The sequence below is a fragment of the Nycticebus coucang genome, chromosome 1 (assembly GCF_027406575.1).
Source record: "Nycticebus coucang isolate mNycCou1 chromosome 1, mNycCou1.pri, whole genome shotgun sequence".
NCBI lineage: Eukaryota > Metazoa > Chordata > Mammalia > Primates > Lorisidae > Nycticebus > Nycticebus coucang.
In genome coordinates this window covers 188,087,661-188,109,112 of record NC_069780.1, presented here as the reverse complement: position 1 = coordinate 188,109,112, position 21,452 = coordinate 188,087,661, and the positions used below count along the sequence as shown (strand labels likewise).

Sequence of the window (21,452 nt, the reverse complement as noted above, 5' to 3'; positions counted from 1 at the left end):
AAGAAGGAGAAAAAAATAAATAAATAAAAAGATCACTTCAGGGCACAAATATAACACATTATCAAAAAATCCATTGAAATGCAGAAGACACATTAACCACTGTCATAAGAGCATTTTTGAGAATGAATTATAAAATACACCACTTTAGGAATATATGCAACATTTCCAATTTTCTGACTAAAATCATGATGTGGCAGTCATTAAAATAAGAAATAGCTTTAAAAAAATAAGAAATAGCTTTAAATTATTTACCTGCTGAAACATTTCAATATACCCAATCTCATATATTTAAGACATATTTTCCATTCTTTTAACGACCATGAAATCAGGATACATGATACAATTGACATTCTCTTAGAATTATAATTGGCAGTATTTATTTTCTTTCTTAATGGCAATGGTGCAGCTTAAAATCCACATCCTCTAGAGTCAATGAAATGTGGTATAATTAGGCCAGGAAAAACATACACACATTCTGTCAACTTGAAATACTATGAAATATTTCAAAATTGTTTTAAAATGTATCCATAATATACTGATAATGATTTTTTTTTTAATTTTTATGTGGGGGTGGGGGTCTCACTATACAGCTGCTGGGCTGGTCTTGAACTCTGAGCCTCAAGCAATCCTCCTGCCTTGACCTACCGAACTGCTGGGTCATAGGTGTGAGCCACTGCACCCAGCCCCCGATACTGAAGTTTTTGATAGTTTCAACCTAACTTCTATCACTTTTGTATCATTTTATTGCCAATCTACTGATAAAGAGTTTTTATTATTTACTAAAAGTATTGACATTTTAATTACATCAATAAATTAACATCTGTTTAAAAATATATTTATAACTGTCACATCCCAAATATATTTTTTAGACTTTCTTTTAACTTATTATTTTGAGATAATTTCAAACTTACAGAAAAATTGCAAGAATAGAACAACGAATTCCTATATACCTCTACCAGGTTCACCAATTTTTAACATTTTGTCACATTTGTTCACTTCCTTTCTCTAAGAACATTTCTTCTAAACCATTTGAGGAAAGGTCGCATACAAAATATGCTCTCCTTCATCCCTTCATACTTCCATTTGTATTTTCTGAGAAAAAAAATTTTCTAACATTATCCCAGCACATATACTATATTCAGAAAATTTAACATTGTATTCCAATAATAATAATCCCAATAAAACTCTTAATTCTGTCACTGTCTTAGTAATGTCCCATATGACACTTGCCCAGGGCAGGATCACTTTTACACATAGCTGTAACGTTTCTTCGCTCTACTTTGATCTGGAGCAGTTCCTCCATCTGTCTTTGTCTTTCGTGACAATAACATTCTTCAGTGATCAGACCCCACGGCCCTCACCTTGGGTGCTCTGGTGTGTTTCTGACTTGTTCCACATGTGTGCATCATGGGCAACACCCCCTCTGCAAGGCTATGAGTGGACCAGGGATCCTCAGAGGCCTGGGAGGTCCTTTTGCTGGTGACATTAACCAGTGAAGTTAGAATCTGGGGTCCACACAATGTGGCTAATATTTTTCTTTTTATATACTTAAACAGTTGTTTGTGAGAAGATATTTTCAGATAATGTAAATATCCCATTACTTATCAGATAGTAGCCATCGTTGATGAGTCTAGCCAGAATCAATTTTTACTACAATGGCTGCAAAGTAGCAATTTGCTCATTCCATCAAATCTTTCATATGCATTTCTTCCAGGGGCATGTCAGCTTCTACCACAGGGATGAGCTTTCCCTTCTCCCTCCCTCCATTTACCTATCTATCTATCGTTAAGTCTGAACACTTAGATTCTTATTTCATCCAATGGCTTATAATCTACTATATCACTGTTCTTTCTAATGCTCAAATTTCCCTAATGTGGCCACAGGGAGCCTCTTGCAGCTGGCTTCTCTGTCTTTTGGACATGCTGCCATCAAATATTTTGAGCACTTCCTCATACTCTGGCTCAATAACATGATCCAGGCTTTTTTATCTTCCCTTCCCCAGCCTCGGACTAGTTATTTCTGGAAGATTCTTGGTTCCACTTACTGATATTTAGAAACCAAAATCTAAGCAAAAACTACCTCCTTTAAAAGTAACCAATTAAAGCAAGATGAACAAATCAATAGTGCTTCCATGAAGGTTTTCTTCCTGACCTATATTTTATAAAAGTGCTTAGAAAAATTCTTCAACACAACTGCAGCTAGAGTGAGCCAAACTTCTAATTCTTCATTAGAATCAATACCAAGACAACAAAGTTAAATTTCATTAAACATGGAAAGATTTCTATTCCTCTAACAGCCAGTAAAAGATTTAAAAAAAGTTTTGCTACTTAAGGGAAAAATTAAATAAGCAAAGAATGAAACAATGTGCATTTTTCCAAAATATCAGAGATTTCTTATGGTAATTTTGTTCATAAAAAGGATAATTGTAAACTTATTCATATTACTATTATTCTTTTTCTTTTTACAGTTTCTTTTATTTCCAAATGATTGTCATATGCTAAGTCAAGATAAACCTAAAAATGAAAGGAGCTTTTCAATCATAAGAAATTAACTGACTAAATTACACATAAATATGCAACGAATCTGTTTCTTGATATCACACACAGAGAAGCAGTGATGTGTCCTGTCTAATGGAATTCAGAATTATTCATACAATTATAGGCTTCGAAGTAACACGAACTCATCATATTCTAATTGTATCTTCAAAACTTTAAACAGGAGCAGAAACCACCTCAAAGGCATAAAAGGACCACCCGTGCCCCCAGCAGCCCTGACTCACCAGACCCCCCGTGAGCACTTGCTTCACTGGGGTAATCACTCCGGCACGTCTCCCTCCCAGGCTTCTCTCTGGGGATCCTTGCTGGCTGCCCCTTATTTCCCAGAGTCCAGGGCCCAGGCTTTGGATGGCTTCACTCGTCTGCACCCCTCAGGGGATCACAGCCACTCCTGGGCTTCAACACCCAACCCTAACAAATATCACCAGCCCTTGCTCCCAGGCCCCAGACTCCTCCTTCCCCAGGACCACCATCCTGACACGCCCATGCATGCCCAGACCCCCCCATACCCACACTGAACGTCCCCAGCCAGCTCCACCTGCATCTTCTGCAACACAATACATGGGAAACTTTAGGAGCTCAGGCCAACACACTGAGGTCACTTGTGAGCCCTCTTTATCTCTTCCCCATGTTGGATCTGCCAGCTAACCCTGCTTGTTTTACCTTCACAACACCCCCAGAATCTGACCCTCTCTCCAGTCACGGCATCTCCTGGACCCTTGCAAGAGCCCCCAGCCTCTCGCCCAGCTTCGGCCCACGTTTGCCTTCCATCTAATCTCCACAAGGCGGCCTATGTTCCTTCTCAACCCCGATGGTCCTCCACTGCTCACCAGCATCCTCCCCGCCCCAGCCCTGTCTCCTCTGACCTGCCCTCACTCACGCCATGGCCCTGCCTGCTGCTCTCATCCCACAGAAACACTCTCTCTTTCCCCCAATGTCAGCTATGCCAAGATACTGTCCCTTGCTACAGACGGCTCCATAGCACCCCCTCTGCAGTGCACTATGGTATATAGGTGTCTTATTTAACATCTGCTCATCCCATTGGCATCTGAGCACCGCAGTACGAGGCTATTCTCTATTTTATTCACAAAAGTATCCACGTGACTAGAATGGGGACTGGCCATGGCGGCCACACTTATGGAATGAATGAAAGATGAATAAATGATTGGGTTATGAATCAGGTTTCTTTATCAGAACATGATATTTTTATTCAATTCATAACAGAATTAAAGTAAAAATGGTCATTCTTTGAAGTTATGAGAGTGAACAGCCTTCTCACACACAGGCACAAAGAGAAGCAAAGCTCATAGAAAGTCAGGAAGGGAGGGATGCAAAGAACATTCAGAAAACAGGCGCTCAGAGCCCTGACTTACACATTATACAAGGTATCCAGAACACAAAAACATTTGTCCACCCTTCCTATTTTGAAATTTTTTTAAGACGTTAAATCGCCTTCTGGGAAAAGCATAAGCAGCAGGTGTGTTTGCGCCACATGCATTACTCAGCACCCATCTACAGAATGGTACAGCTGTGCTGGGGGTCCGGCCGTGAAGACAACAAGCCTGGTCCCCAACCTTGATCTTACCCTGCAGTGCATCCAGCAAACATTGTCAGAGCCACCAGATAAGTAAACATACTGTAACATATGCAAGGGCAGGGCAGACTATGCCACAGGAGCAGAAAAGAGCCAGCACTGGCACGTGCCCCCTTTGGGCCATCAAGGACAGCCCTGCAGAGGAAAAGATGCTGAGAGTGAATAGTCAGCAGTGTTCACTCAGCAGGCCCAGGGGGACACTAAAGTAGGGGGGGCAAGACACAGCCCCAGGCTCTGGGAAGATGAGCTCGGCAAATTCCAGGGGCTGAGAGCCAGAGAGGCATGACCCAGGTGAGTCTGAAGGTGAGTAGAAACCACTCCAGGTCCTCGGGCCACACTCAAGGATTCAGGCATTATCCTTAAAAGCTGTGACAAATCACAGAACAGTTGTATAAAAGGACAGCTTGGTTTGTTCTGCACTTTAAAAGATGCTCCTGGTGCAGAAGCCTGTGTAAACCTGGGGGCATACAATCCTCAGACTGGATTGGCCAGAACCAAAGGGGATTCCTCAACCTTTTACATTAACTACATGCCTGTGCTGAACTGTTAGGACACCGCTGATCTTGAGCTATTAGGGATAACTGGCCCAGTATCAGAAGCAGGGGTGATGACCTATGACCCCAGCGCTGAACCCCTCCAAGGCTCCTCCAGGTTCCCTAAGTGTCTACTGTGCATTAGCTGCCCCGGGAAACATTTCAGGGCACGCTGGCTTTGTTGAGCCACCCAGCTGTGACTGACATCGTCACTGACACAGCACGCTTGTCCCTGTCCCTCACTGCCTTGTACTTAGAAACACTTGATGAAGGTTGAAAGTGGGGGCCCTCCACACATGAAATTCAGCCTTCCAGACCAGTGGAAGCCATCTGGGCCCTCTGCACCCCTGATCACCCCAGCGTGGTAACATGGGGAATGTGGATGCTTCATGCACTTCAGCTGCTCCACTTTTTTCTTGGGAACAGTCAAATGCTACACATCCCTTATTTAAGATTTCTCTATGTACAGAAAAAAATGGGCAACAATTGCAAAGGAATTCATCAAAATAAGACAACTCTTATTTCCCCTGAGCAAACAGCTCCAAAAACTGAGTCTACCTCAGACATGACAAAAAGCACCAGGATGCTGTGTGGCAGTGATGACTTCCAAAGGCCACTGCTGCCCCCTGCTGGGAGCCGGCAACTGTGGTTTCAGAATCCCCGCCTCAGTTCCTCATCCTGCCCTCCAGACAGGAAATACTAACTTCCTATTTTTATAAAGCATGGATTCAAATTAAAGTGAGTAGTCTCCAAAAAGCTAACTTCCATTTTTTTTTTTTTTTTTTTTTACAGTTTTTGGCCGGGGCTGGGTTTGGCCTCCAGTATATGGTGCCGGAACCCCACTCCTTCGAGCCACAGGCGCCGCTTCTAACTTCCATTTTAGAAGGAAAGCTTAACATCATAATAAGTAGTAAATTACACCAAAATTCCACATCAATTCTATGATGCCAAGTGGGTGGTTGTTTCTTTTTTAAATAAGCACGAACTGTGCCCTTCTACCTCAATTCGCTTCTATAACAAAAGTGAAGATACCCAAGTTTGGTCTTAATTTTTAGGTCTAATGAGAATTAAACATACAGAATGTTATTACTTTCAAGAATATTTAAGAAGGGCGGCACCTGTGGCTCAGTGAGTAGGGCGCCGGCCCCATATGCCGAGGGTGGCGGGTTCAAACCCAGCCCCGGCCAAACTGCAACAAAAAAATAGCCGGGTGCTGTGGCGGGCACCTGCAGTCCCAGCTACTCGGGAGGCTGAGGCAAGAGAATCGCTTAAGCCCAGGAGCTGGAGGTTGCTGTGAGCTGTGTGAGGCCACGGCACTCTACCAAGGGGCATAAAGTGAGACTCTGTCTCTACAAAAAAAAAAAAAGAATATTTAAGAAAAGTGTTTCTAAATTGTCTTCAGAAGTTCAAGAATACCGCATTACAATGAAGGCCTTAATAAAAGGAACAAATTTCTCAAGTATCTTAAGAAATTGAAACATCTTATATAAAAATTAAGGTATAAGTAAGAAAACAACAAAAAAAGTAAATTTCCTTTTGTTAAATTAAAAACCATATCAGTGATACAGTAGCATTTCAGCCAACATCCAATTCCACCAAGATCATAATGGTTACAATTACAGACTCTGAAAAGTAAAAAGGGATTTCTTTCTATGGTCAGTAAACCAGCAATTACAGTAAAAGCATCCCACCATGACCATCTTTCCAGAGGCTAAAGAGGACCATTTTCTGCACAAAGCTGTGGTATTTTCACTTTTTAAAGTACATAATCAAAGTTCAATACTCCATTCTTTGAAAAATCAGTAAACTGAGGTAAATTGAAACTAGTCAATGCTCATCCACCCTTAAAATTATCTTCCTGCAAAATCAGAGGGATGATCAATTCCAAGAGAACATCTCATTAACTTTCCCGAGCGATTCCAGCTGGGTGTGAGTGAACGGCCCTGAAATTACAAACTACATGAGACACTGGGACCTCATAAAGCAGTTTCCAAACTGGAATTGTTAACGCTTAGGTAGATCGTCAAAAATTTTATCTAAAGCCAAAATGTAAAACTATGACTGAATTTTTTATTAAACTTTTAAGGCCCCTAAGTATTTTATTAAGCCAGTGAACTAAAATCTCTGGGAGGCCATCCCTTGGTGCATGGGTAAGGGATGGCGTGTTGTGGCTGGAGAGACCTTTGACACCACCTAACCCAAACACAGAACAGGAAAGTGGGTACTCACCATCTGAGGCACACCAAAAATGACAACGTTTGAGTACTGCGAAAAAGTCACCTAAATGGGATGAGGAGATAATTGGTAGGTGAATTGTAAAAAGCGAAACATGTAACTTGTTTCACAAAAAATGTTAGCAATATTTCATTTTGCCAAATGTTGGAGTTTGGCAAAGTCAAGTGTCAGAAAGGCCAGTGATGCGCCAGTGACCAGCTGGGGGGAGGGGGGGCGTCAGGCTGGTAGCACCTGGGCCATTCACCCCCACTCTACACCAAGCCAGCTTCACAAAAACACATGGGACTTCAGGGCTACTTTGCCAGTCAAAATTCTTATTGCCCAATAAAATTCTTATTCACTCTACAGAGAGAGCATTTACGTATACATGGTGAGAGAAACAATGCAAGGAAAATGTAAGTGAACTTTTACAATCAACTGATAATAGTATTATAACAGAAAATTCTTATTTAAGAAAAAGCATATTATGGGCCCTAAAACAAAATTGCAGGGCACTTTTTAGAGTACAAATAAGTTTGGAAGTGATACCTCACGCTTCATGAGGACAAGGAGGAGTCGTGACAGTAGTGATTTTCTCTATCACCCATCTCTGTGTCAAACACACACACACAAACATGGACAGGGCCGATGTTTTTCAATAATAACTTATAAGATTTCCAAGTGAGATGGAAAATCTCATTATTTTGTAATAAAGAGAAATGAGTACATTTTAATTTAGCAAATAAATTCTTGGAATTCACATGATGTATCATGTAGAAAACCTTAAGGTTCTATTCTGAAATAGTCTATCTGTAAAATCTATCAATTTAAAATGTGTACATATTTCATGTCAAAATAGTTACTAGGATATTAATTATTTTTCAGTGTTTTTCAGTTTTAAGTCACAGTCATTATGAACAATACAATTTTCCACTGGATTTCTCTAACACCATTCTTTGCCTTACATACCTTCCACAAATCCGAAATATAAAACTTGGCAGAGCCATGCACACCTTCTCGCCATGCTCGGTACCTGGAATACCAAACCAGCCATGGGTTTAATTCATAACCAACAGCTGTGAATCCTTCCTTTGCAGCCGCTATTACCTGTAAAGAGAGGCCAGGATTTATTCAAAAGAAGAAGAAAAAAATCAACTTACATGGCCAAATTATACAAATATGTCTTGTTTATGGTTTACAATCCTAAAACATTCGATCCAAAGTATCTCCTTTATTCAAGACACCATTTAAAAATGTATCTCTAAACATAGATGCAAAAATCTTCAACAAAATACTAGCAAATTAAATTCACCAGCACATCAAAAAGATAATTCACCATGATCAAGTGGATTTCATCTCAGGGAGGAAAGCATGGCTTAACATACGCAAATCAATGAAGATGATTCACCACATAAACAGAAACAAAAACAAAGACCACATGAGCATTTCAACAAATGCAGAAAAAGCATTCAATAAAATCCAGCACCCTTCCATGATAAAAATCCTCAACAAACTAGGCTCAAAAGACACACATGACAAAACCACAGCCAACATCATCCTGAATGGGGAGAAGTTCAAAGATTTCCCCAAAGAACTGGAACAAGATAAGAGTGCCTGCTGTCATCGCTTCTGAACAACACAGTACTGGAATTCCTAGCCAGAGCAATCAGCAAGAGAAAGAAATAAATGGCATTCAAATAGGAAAAAAGGAGATCAAACTATCCCTGTTTGTTGGTGACATGATCGTGTATCCAGAAAATACTAAAGATTCCAACAAAAGACTCCTAGAATTGATAAATTCAGCAAAGTCTCAGGTTATACAATCAATGTACACAAATCAGTAGCATTTCTACATATTAAAAACAATGGAGCTAAGAGTCAAATCAAGGACTCAATACCACTTACAACAGCTACAAAGAAAATAAAATACCTGGGAATATACTTTTTTTTTTTTTTCTCTTACCTGGGAATATACTTAACCAAGGAGGTGAAAGATCTCTACAAGGAGAACTACAAAACACTGATGAAGGAAATCACAGATGACATAGCAAATGGAAAAACATCCCCTGCTCATGGATGGTAGAATCAACACTGTTAAAATGTCCATACTGCCCAAAGTGATCTACAGATTCAATGTAATCCCCATGAAAATACCAACATCATATTTCACAGACCCAGAAAAAGTAATTCTGTGCTTCATTTGAAACCAAAAAAAGAGAACAAACAGCCAAAGAATCTTAAGCAAAAAGAAACAAATCTAATTTGTTCAGTATCAAATTACTGGACTTCAAATCATACTACAAAACCACAATAACAAAAACAGCATGGTACTAGTATAGAAGCAGAGACACAGACAAATGGAAAAGAACCCAGAACCCAAAAATAAAACCGTCTGCCTACAACCAAGGGCTTCAACAAAGCAAACAACATACATTCACTGTGGAAAGGAAGCCTTATTCAATAAATGGTGCTGGGAAAACTGGATAGCCACATGCAGAACGAAATAGGACCCCTATCTCTGGCCATACACAAAAATGAACTCAAGATGGATAAAAGTTTTAAATGTAAAGGATGAAACCATTCTAGAAGAAATTCTAGAAGAAAACATAGGAAAAACTCTTCTAGATATTGGCATAGGCAAAGAATTTATGACAAAGACCCCCCAAAGTAAATACAGAAACAAAAATAAATGGGACTTAATTAAATTAAAAAGCCTCTGCACAGCAAAGGAAATAATAAACGATCTACACAATGGGAGAAAATATTAGCAAATTATACATCTGATAAAGGGCTAATATCCAAAATCCACAAGGAATTCAAATAAATTAGCAAGAGAAAAAAACAAACAAATGGATGAAAAAGTGGGCAAGACATGAACATAAGGTTTTCAAAAAAAATAGACAAATGGCCAATAAACATGAAAAATGCTCAATATCACTAATTATCAGGGAAATGCAAATAAAAATCATAAGATACCCTTACCCTGTTGGAATGGCCATTATTTAAAAAGTCCAAAAACAATAGATCCTGGAGTGGCTACAAAGAGAAAGGAATGCTTATACGCTGTTGGTAAGACTGCAAATTAGTATAACCTCTATGGAAAACAGTACGGAAATTCCCCAAAGAAATAAATGTAGATGTACTTTTCAACCCAGCAGTCTTGCTTTCTGGGTGTCTACACTGAGCCTGAATGTTCACTGCAGCACAATTTATAATTGCAAAGTTGTGGAATCTGCCTAAGTACCCATCAATTCATCAGTGGAGTAAGAAAATGTGGTATATGTATACCCTGGAGTACAACTCAGCTATAAAAAGGAAGGAAATAATGTCTTTGCACCAACCTGGATAGAACTGGAGACCACAATCCTAAGCAAAGTATATCAGGAATGAAAAAACAAACACCACATGTACTATTTAAAACTGGAAGCATAAAGTTGGGTACACATGGGCACAAAGAGATACAAAGGCCATAGAAAGTCAACAAAGGAATTGAGAGGGAGGAGAGAAGGGTAAAAACTTACCTCTCAGGTACAATGAACTCTGTTATGGTGAAGCGCACACTAAAAGTTCTGACTTAAGTATCCATGTAACAAAAATATTTGTTGATATTTTGAAATTTTAAAAAATGTTTTTAGAGGGACTTTACCTAACAATTGCAATCAGTGTAACCTGGCTTATTGTACCCTCAATGAATCCCCAACAATAAAAAAAATAAATAAATAAATAAAAAAAAAAAAAAAGAATATTAACAGTAGGGCTTGAAGCCACTATTGTGGAAAGGTAAAAAAAAAAAAAAAAAATGTTTTTAAATGTATGTCTAAACTTACATAGTTCATGGACAAGGTAATGGCCAACCCAATCAAACCCAGTTTTCTTGCCTTCATTAAAGATTTCACCCCAAGAATCAGAACAGATATTCAGTCTACTATGGATAACTGCATAGTTAATTCTGGAATAGCCAACCCCTGATAGGTCTAACAAAAAATTGCTGAAACTCTGTTTCTCTTTCAATCAGTGAACTTGCACAGAGGTGAAATGAATATGCCTAGGAGAATGGTGAACAAGCAATAATATCATACACAATATATTATTGTATCAATAACACTCCAGGTCAGAACCATAGCAATAAAATCATATATAATAAAAATAATCTGTTAATACGTATTTCCTTAACAGGTCAGTGACTGTTTATTCAAAATTGAAAACAGGTAAAAATAAAATGGAATGAATCAGAATAAAGTTGACTGTAAAACCCACCAGCCTCTGGACAATGGGTGGGATGGTAGAATGGTCCTGGGTCTCTCTACAGGTCTGTCTTGCCCCATTCTCCAAGGGAGCATCCATTCACAGAGCTGTCCCACCAACAGTAATTTCTCAAGTTACCACAGTACAAGGAAACCATTTTCACAGAAACCACAAAGAAATCATTCAAATACATAAAACATTGAATATAGATTTTAAAACTTACTATTGATTAATACATCTCTCTCCAGAGGCTGAGGGGAGGAAGAGGATAGGGGATTATTGTTTAATGGGTCCACAGTTTCAGTTTTATAAGATGAAAAAAGTTCTGGAGATGGGTGGTGGTGATGGTGGTACCACATGAATACACTTAATATCATTGAAATGCATGCCTAAAAATGACTAAAATGGTAACTATCATGGTATAAGTACTTTATATATATATATATATTTGTGTGTGTGTGTGTGTGTGTGTGTGTGTGTGTGCAGTTTTTGGCCGGGGCTGGGTTTGAACCCACCACCTCCGGCATATGGGGCTGGGGCCCTACTCCTTTGAGCCACAGGCACCACCAAATGGTATGAGTACTTTAATGCAATCTTTAAAATAAAAACAAAAAAGTTTAAATAGAAAACATTAGTTACTTTTTAACCTCTTCCTGATTACTCCAGGTCAGAATCACAGTATCACAGGCTATACGTGGACAGGAGCTGGGGGAAGGTGGTGTGGCTCTGCTGGTGTCCACACTCCGTGCTTCCAGAACACCAGCCTTTCCTACTACCGTCCTCACTTTTCAGTTCATTGTCAGGGTGAGACTGAGAATGGCGCCACGCTGACCTCAGAGGAACGTGCTCTGAGACACCCACTTGCCTATCAGTGGCCTTATGTCTTTACTTAGAGGTTCCTGGTTGGGGTCAAAGTGAGATGAAATAGCTGAAAGTCTGATCTTTGGTTTAGCGGGGGTTAGTCACTGGCTCTTCCTTATTTCAACTCTGTATTAAGCCACGGGAATTATTACTTACACACATATAAACACAGACAAACACAGGACCAAACATCTATGGTGCAAAAACATAAGATAGTAAAACTCCCTAACTTAACAGTTCTTTTCATTATGTCACATCTGTTAGCCCAAGTACTTTTTAGACAATTCTTGGGGTTCTTCAGTTTTTTTTTTTTTTTTACTATTATTATTGTTCTTTTTCTTGAAGACAGGGTCTCACTCTGTCACCAACGCTGGATAGCAGTGATGTGCCCGTAACTCAATACAACCTCGGACTCCTGGGCTCAAGTAATCCTCTTGCTTCAGCCTCCCAAGTCCCTAGGACTACAGACATATGCCACAGGCCTGGCTAATTTTCATTTTTTGTAGAGATAGGGTCTCATGTCGTGGCCCAGGATGGTCTCAAATTCCTGGGCTCAAGTGATCCTCCCACCTCAGCCTCCCAAAGTGCTAATATTACAGGTATGAGCCACCACACCCAGCTGGGTACTAACTACTATTATTCCCTTCCTGCCAAAGTGACAATTTTCATACTCAATAAATAATAAATAAATAAATTTCATACTCTTTTTTACCAGGCATATCGACAGAGTACTTTCTCATTTAAAAGAAAAAAATTAAATTTGGGAAAAACAAATTCCAAATACATGCTGATGGTTTAATCATCCAGCCAAACACAAAAAATGAGCACTTTTTCAAACTGTCAGATTTAGCAAGCCTTTGCATAAGCCTCCTTAAGAAATACAAAGCAGGAATTTTAACAATTCTTTTTCCAAACCTTAAAGTATTTTACCAAAACTCACAATCCGTCCATCGCCACTGCCAATGTCCACCAGGGGTCCTCTTCTACATCGCAACATTTTCACAACATTTTCGATCTGCTTTGTAGTTGCAGGAACAAAAGGCAAACAGACTTTTCGGAGGGCTGGTGTTATGAACGGTGTGGCTACAGCATACACAGCCACCAGAGTCCCGCCCACAATCCCAGTAATTAAGAACCCCCAATTGCTTTTCTTCAAACTGCTGCCTTCAAAACTTGCAGGTGAAACATGCCGTGGCTGACTTTCCTCTGTAAGCGTTCCTGGGTGTACACCTAGAGGGAGGGCAAGCAGGAGATACTTACGTAGCACCAAATCTGAAATCCAAGATAGCATTTTTTTTCTATAATTCTTATGGACAAATAAACTCGTGCTTTTTAAAGATGCATAATTTTCCTGAATACACTAAGCGACAAGGATAGGATCCAACAACGAGTTCTAAATTCCATTAAAAAATTAAAGTGTTTCGGGAAAAATTATTTTATACTATTAGAAGACTGAAATCTTTTCTTTACAACATACTGATTTTTTGTGTGTCTAGGAGTCATCCTCAGAAAACAATGTTTTTAAACTTGCCTGGTAATGTACAATTCAATATCCATTAGTATAAGCTTAAACCATGAATTACACATTTTTATTTTCTGAATAAACAAAGCCTCACAAATAAGCATAAAAATATGTAATTATTACCCCATTTCAAATAGGATGAAAGGATTCCACATCAAAATTGGTCTGGCATCTGTAATCCCACTGCATAAATACAATTTTAAAGTAACGCAAAAGACAGAAAGCAGATTTTGCCAAACATCTTTAAAAAGTATGGTAATAAAGAAACTTTTTTTTTTAAGTGTCTCACTCCCTTCCCCTGGGCATAGTGGCATCATAGCTCACAGCAGCCTCAAACTCCTAGGCTCAAGTGATCCTCCTGCCTTAGCCTCCCGAGTAGCTGGGACTACAGATGCCTGTCACCAAGCTTGACTAATCACTTTTTTTAAGGCAGATCCAAAAAGGATATGAAATAATTATTTCAATATTACCATAAATAAAGCAAACTCCAATCACTGAGTACAGAGAAATGAATGGTACCTTAAATATCCTCCTCTTGAGTTTTATCCTTTAAAATGCTTTCTTAATGGGATCTCAAGTTTCTGAAACTGATACTGATTTAAAGTTGAAATTGATTAATGGCGAACCCAGCACAGGCGGTAGGAGCAAGACTCCAGCTCGGCCGCCTCACTAACAGTGTGGCCAGAATCCCTTCTCTTTGTTCATCCTGGGCTTCCTCCTCTGCAAAGTGGGACTCACAGAGTTGCTGTGAGGCCAAAACGAGGGTTGCAGGTAGAGCACACAGCACGGGGCTGCACTCAGTTCAAGGTTTCCTGTAACTACTATAAGAAATTACAGCGACTTAACCCACATCAATCATCATACAGTTCTGGAGGTCAGTCTCAAGTGGCTGGCAAGGGTGTGGTCCCGGAGGCTCTAGGACAGGGTTGGTATCTTTGTCTCTTCCAGCTTCCTTGATTTTTGACCACACATCATGCCACCTCTCTCTGCTCTGTGAGGACACCCCTCACCTCACCTTCCTGCCTTTCTTTCTTTCTTTATGGGGATACCCTTGCAATGACATTGGACCCACCTAGATAATCCAAAATAATCTCCCACCTCAAGATCCTTAATCACATCTACATGGTTAGAGGGGTTAGAATGTGGACATCTTTGAGAGGGGCCGTTATTCTGCCTGCCACACCACGAACACCAGGCTGGCACGCTGGCACCCCACAGTGGTCACACTCCAGGGCAGCTGGCCAACCATCAGCATTCTCCCCTCACATGGCTTTGCTCTTCTTGATTCCTGAGACCCTTTAAAGTGAGTTTTAAAAATGGTTTCATAACAGAAAACCAACTCTGTGGTGGGGGGAGCACTACTGGTGCTAGTGAGGAAGGTGAAATAGAATGACAAAGCTGATAGTGTTTGATGGAAAGCAAAGGCTTTACATAATTCTAGTTACAACTTTGGCATTGTATGGGGAAAATGACAGGCTATCTTGGAGCTCTCTCAGGTTCGGTTCCAGACCACTGCAATAAAGGGAATATCACAAAAAAGCAAGCCACACACATTTTGGTTTCCCAGTGCATATAAAAGTTATACCTACACTATAGTCCATTAAGTATGCAATAGCATTGTCTAAAAAACAACGTACATACCTTAATTTTAAAACATCTTATTGCTGAAAAATGCTAACAATCATCTGAGCCTTCGGTGAGTCCCAATCTTTTCACTGCTTAGAGTCCTGCCTCAATGTTGATAGCTGCTGACCAAGCAGGGCTGTGGTTATTGAAGGCTGGGGTGACTGTGGCCATTTCATAAAATAAAATAACAATGAAGTTTGCTGCATTGACTGATTCTTTCTTTCATGAAAGATTTTCCCACACTGTGCAGTGCTATTTCATGGCATTTTACTCACAAAAGAACTTCTTTCAAAATGGGACTCAATCTTCTCCAACCCTGTCACTACTTTGTCAACTAAGTTTCTGTAATATTCTAAATCTTTTGCTGTCATTTCCACAACATTCACAGCATCTTTACAGGAGTAGATTCCTCCTCAAGAAACCACTTTCTTTGCTCATCCATAAAAAGCAATTCCCCATCCATTCAAGTTTTATCCCAAGGTTACAGCATTTCCATTACATCGTCAGGCGCCACTTTTAATTCTAATTCTCTTCGTTAATTCCACCATTATCTGCAGTGACTTCCTCCACTGAAGCCTTTAATCTGCCAAAGTCATCCATCAACTTCTTCCAAACTCCTGTTAATTTTGACATTTTGACCTCCTCCCATGAATGACAAGTGTTCTTAATGGCATCTAGAATAGTGAATACTTTCCAGAAGGTTATCAATATACTTTGCCCAGAACCATCAGAGGAATACTAACTATAGCAGCTATAGCTTTAAGAAATGTACTTCTTAAATAACCAGACTTGAAAATCAAAATTACTATTTGATCCATGGGCTACAGACTAAATCCTTCTACATCTTCATCACAGCTCTTGGGTGACTAGATGCATTATCAATAAGCAGAAATACTTTGAAGAAATCTTTATTTCCAAGTAGTAGGTCCCAACAGTGGGCTTTAACTATTTAGCAAACCATGCTATGAACAGTTGTCCTGTCCCCCAGGCTTGTCATTCCATTTACAGATAACAGCAGAGTAGACTTTGCATAATTCTTAAGGTCTCTAGGATTCTCAGAATGGTAAACGAGCACTGGCTTCAACTGAAAGACATCAGTTCCCTTAGCCCAGTTCTCTTAGCTAGACGTGGACTTCTCCCAAGCTATGGTAGATGGCATCTTCTTCCAGTAGAAGGCTGTTCCATTCACACTGAAGATCTGCTATTTAGTATAGCTACCTTCATCATTGATCTTAGCTAGACCTTCTGTGTAATTTGCTGCAGCTTCTCCATCAGCACTTGTGGCTTCACCTTGCACTTTTATGTTAGAGATAGTGTCATTCCTTAAACCTCATAATCCAACTTCTACACACTTTCAACTTTCCTTCTGCACCTTTCTCACTTTTCTCAGACTACACAGAATTGAAGAGTGTTACGACCTCACTCTGGATTAGGCTTTGGCTTATGGGTATGTTGTGACTGGTCTGACGTTCTCTCCAAGTTTGTTTGAAAGTTTGTTCTGCACCCAAACTTTCCCCATAGGCTGTTTTGCTTTCTTATCATTCATGTGTTCACTGGAGTACTGGAGTAGCACTTTGCATTCACACCTTGGCTAACGGTTTGGTGCAAGCTTTCAGCCTATCTTCGCTTTTGACACACCTTCCTCACTAAGCTTAATCATTTCCAGCTTTTGATTTAAAATGAAAGACCACTGTACGAGTATTAATTGGCTTAGCAGCAGTGTTGTTGCATCTCAAGGAATAGGGAAGCCACAGGAAGGGGAAGGGGGAACTAGTCAGCAAAGCAGACTCTTATCAAGTTCATTGCCTTATACTGTTTGTGGTACCCGAAAACAATTACAATAGTCACATCAAAGATCACTGATCACCATAACAGATATAATGATGATAAAGCATAAAATATGGCAAGAATTACCAAAACATCACACAGAGACATTAGGTGACCACACACTGTTAGAAAAATGGTGCCAACAGAAAACGTACTCCCTGTGAAATGCAATAAAGCAAAGGGCAATAAAATGACAGATAGCGATGCCCGGATATGGTATGGGAGTAGGCTTATATTTATAAGAAAAGTCAAGGCACATTTGTCATGCCTTGTATAAAATTATCCTGTGGGCATTCCAATTGTACATTACAGTGGTTAAGAGGATTTGAGTCACACAGTTCTGAAGTCTCACAACTTATCTCCACAGTAGGATTCAGAAATAATTTTTTTAACCACCACTCAAAACTTAAAATAAAAAAAAAAAAAAGACGCAATAGTAATATTGTCCTCATAGGGTTGTTAGAACAGTTAAAAGTCTTTGCGGAAGTTCAGAGAAAGTAAAACACACGAAGCACTTAGCACAGGCCTGAAAGACTAAGTGATTAACAATTAATTGCTATTATTATTCTCATTACCATCATTTTAGGGGAAGGGCTAAATTTTTAACAGCTTTATTGAGGTACAATTCATACACATGTAATTTAACATGTGCAATTCAGTGCATTTTCACATGTTCAGAGTCCCCTCAAGTGGAAACCCCTATCCTTCAGCTGTCACCCCATCCCCTAATCTACTCATCTCCATAAAACCTCCTATTCTGGGCCTACAGCAGAATCCTGTAGTATGTAGTATTGTTCTATGACTGACTTCTTTCACGGAGAACATCTTCAAAGATTCATCCATGCTGTATCTAGTATCAGTACTTTAATCCTTTTTATGTCCGAAAAATATTCCATTGCACGGATATACATTACCTACTCATTCACTGTTACTAAATAAACAGGAGACAGATGATGCAAACTCAATCTCACCTGTGTATGCAAGTACCCTTCAATTAACCACCAAGCCTGTGAGGTGGTGGGGTCTAGTTGAGGCAGACATAGGCTAGGCTGGGAGAGATGCTATAACACGAACAAAATACTGTGGGAATATGGGGGAGGCTGATTTGGATAGACTGCATTTTCTTACTCATTACCTCTCATACCGAGATATGAGTCTGATATCAACGATGGGAGCAATATGGTACTGGCAGGACAGAATTTGAAATGGAGACAAAAGAAGGAAGCCTTGGACCCAAGGCATGAAAGGTGAAGAAAGCCTTTTCTGAGCACAGAGTTTAGAGATAAACAGAAAGGTCTTAAAATACCAGGCTGAGTGTATGTTTTATTCTATGTGAACTGCCATGAAAGTTTCTGAGGAAAGCCACCACAATGTTTGTATTTTTAAGAAAGCAACACCAGCAGTATGTCCCTTGAAGAAATCATTGAACTTTCTAAGTTTGTATTCAAATCTTTCAACCTCCCAAATATTTGTACTGGGGAAACAAGATCCATGCCCATTGCCTGAGCTTTGGAAGAAGTACCCATGTAAATCCAATATGACTACATTGTTAGCTCCACCCAGTAAAAAAGGTACCCATTTGTACAGGCGATTGCACTAATGTACACAGCTATGATTTAACAATAAAAAAAAGAAAAGAAAAAAAAGTACCCATTTTATCAGTGAAAACAGTCCCTCAACATTCAAAACTAAAATCAAGACAGTTTCTACCAATTATTTTAATTGAACTAGTCACAAGACTATTTAATGTAAATAAACAGCAAGAGATTTCTATCAGCTGTACTCTTCAGAAGACCTTGCCTTTCTATTAAACTAAAGCTGCAGTGGCCACAGGCCACTTTTGTTGCATACCTAGGAGTCCCTCCTTAAAAGGACAGGGTGAGGATAACTTCTGTCTCCAGGCTCTGCCTGGTTATTAACTTCTGATAATGGGTTAAAAACTTCAACGTTTTTCAGTGACGTTGTTTGGAACAGCTGAAGCTAGAGACAGTGCCTAAACATGTACAAAAAGGTATACAGATCTCTTATCCAAGTTTAAGCCAAAGGAAAAAGGCCAGGCAGAAAAAAAAAAAAGTGTCTGGAATTATGACCAGCCATGTGTTTAAAGGTAGGGTTTATACTTAACTCCACAATACTCAAGAGCTGTGCACTTGCATATGCGTATAAATTACAGCATATATGTATGTCCCTAAACATGGATTCTTTTGTCCTTAAGAAGCCTTTCTTGTCCTAGTCTGATGTTATTTATGTCCTTTTGATATACATCTGCTATTAATTTTAGGAAAAATCCGCCTGCCCACCAGAGTTTTGACAGGAAATAAACTATCAGAGGATGCCACCTGATATTTTCTATTTTGCACAGCAATTCAATGAGCCAAATGGAAGGGAGAAGTCACCATTTGAACAAGGAAACATTCAATCGGCAAAGCTAAAGTGAAATGAGACCTAACATTTACAATGTCTACGGAGCATCACTCTTGAGCCTAAGGCATTTAAGTGGGCCAAGCATTAGCAGAGGTTAATTGATCACCAACTATTCAACAGCCAGTGGCCACCGAAGCTCTTATTTAATAGAACTGTTCCAAAGAGCACACCTGATGGAAATCCATTAAACAGTCTTGTGACTCCACACATGTTCAATTAAAATAACTGGTAGAAAATAATAATAATAATTGGTAGAAAGTCTTGAATGTTGACGAGTTTTCACTAATAAAAATGGGTATATTTTTTCTGGGCAGAGCTAACAATGTGGTCACATTGGATTTATGTGGTAACTTCTTACAAAGCTCAGTTCTTGACTTTGAAGAAGCATTTATTGAGTACCTAACCAAGGATGGAATAACACAAACAGGATAAGTCCCTGTCTTATGGCAGTAGGGGTGAAGAGGCTAGAAATCCACAACGAAGTCTAAACCTATAAAATAATTAGTACATGCTCTTTAAAGAACAGCATATGGAATTAGGGAACGAGTTACAGGTGCCCAGAAAGCTTTCTGAGGTACACAAGACTTAACGACGGGACTTGCAGCACCAGGTTGTGCAACGTTGTCCCTTACTAACTGTACCTAACCTTGGACAACTTACTGGATCATATGACCAAAATGAGGTTTTATTTAACAAACTCTTAAAACACAGTTTGTTAAGATCTAGGCACTGTTCTCCCTGAATCCTTGCAGGGGTCCTCAAACTGCGGCCCGTGGGCCACCTGAGGCGGTGTGATTGTTATTTGTTCTCGTTTTGTTTTTTTACTTCAAAATAAGATATGTGCAGTGTGCCTAAGAATTCGTCCATATTTTTTTTTTTAACTATAGTCCGGCCCTCCAACGGTCTGAGGGACAGTGAATTGACCCCCTGTTTAAAGTTTGAGGACCCCTGCATAGGAACCCTATACGGCGGGTACTACTGTTCTTACAGCCATTTTTGCAGACAGGGAAACATCAAGGCAGAAAGACAGCTGGTGATAGTGGCAGAGCTGCGATTCCAAACGAGCAGTGTGACTCCAATATTCCCTAAGATCGGGCTAGAGACTGAGACACTGCCCTATAGCACTCAGAACAGCCCCTGGCAGAGGCAGACGAGCACCGGCAACCGCCTCGGGAGCCCACGATCCGAAGGGGCTCAGCGGGGCGGGGAGCGGCGGCCGGACGCACTGCGCACCCAGCGCCCCGCGGCGAGCCCGAGAGGCCGCCAGCCGGAGCACCCGCACCCGCACCCGCGCCCCGCGGCGAGCCCGAGAGGCCGCCAGGCGGAGCCCCCGCACCCGCACCCGCACCCGCACCCGCACCCCGCGGCGAGCCCGAGAGGCCGCCAGCCGGAGCCCCCGCACCCGCGCCCCGCGGCGAGCCCGAGAGGCCGCCAGCCGGAGCCCCCGCACCCGCACCCGCGCCCCGCGGCGAGCCCGAGAGGCCGCCAGCCGGAGCCCCCGCACCCGCACCCGCGCCCCGCGGCGAGCCCGAGAGGCCGCCAGCCGGAGCCCCCGCACCCGCACCCGCGCCCCGCGGCGAGCCCGAGAGGCCGCCAGCCGGAGCTCCCACCCGCGCCCCGCGCCCCGCGGCGAGCCCGAGAGGCCGCCAGCCGGAGCCCCCGCACCCGCACACGCGCCCCGCGGCGAGCCCGAGAGGCCGCCAGGCGGAGCCCCCGCACCCGCACACGCGCCCCGCGGCGAGCCCGAGAGGCCGCCAGCCGGGGCTCCCGCCCGCACCCGCACCTGACGCGGGCTCCACGCCGCGCCCGCTGCCTTCCCGGCGCCCACAGCAGCCCGCCCTGCCGCGCCGGCCTCACCTCCTCCGCCCTCCATCGCGAGATTTCCCACAAGCTTTTTTCTTTTTTTTTTTTTTTTTTTTTTTTTAAAAGGAAGTAGATTCTACCATTTTCTCGTAGCCCGGGGTGGGAAGAAGGGAGGAAATAATGATGTAGGTAAATAAGCTCCTCCCTAGGATCTACTATTCAAAAACTCCCGTTTGTGCAGTTTTAAG

General features: G+C 41.1%; 1 protein-coding gene across 1 annotated transcript in view; it reads right to left on the bottom strand.

The window, feature by feature from the left end:
* The window catches only part of ATPSCKMT (ATP synthase c subunit lysine N-methyltransferase), a 45,467-nt gene extending 24,174 nt beyond the window's left edge, over nucleotides 1-21,293 (bottom strand). Inside the window, 4 exon segments of the mRNA XM_053593034.1 lie at nucleotides 6,912-6,962; nucleotides 7,866-8,003; nucleotides 12,943-13,232; nucleotides 21,259-21,293. Coding sequence (XP_053449009.1) covers nucleotides 6,912-6,962; nucleotides 7,866-8,003; nucleotides 12,943-13,232; nucleotides 21,259-21,274 — 495 coding nt within the window. The 5' untranslated portion in view covers nucleotides 21,275-21,293.
* Between the last annotated feature and the right edge of the window lie 159 nt (nucleotides 21,294-21,452).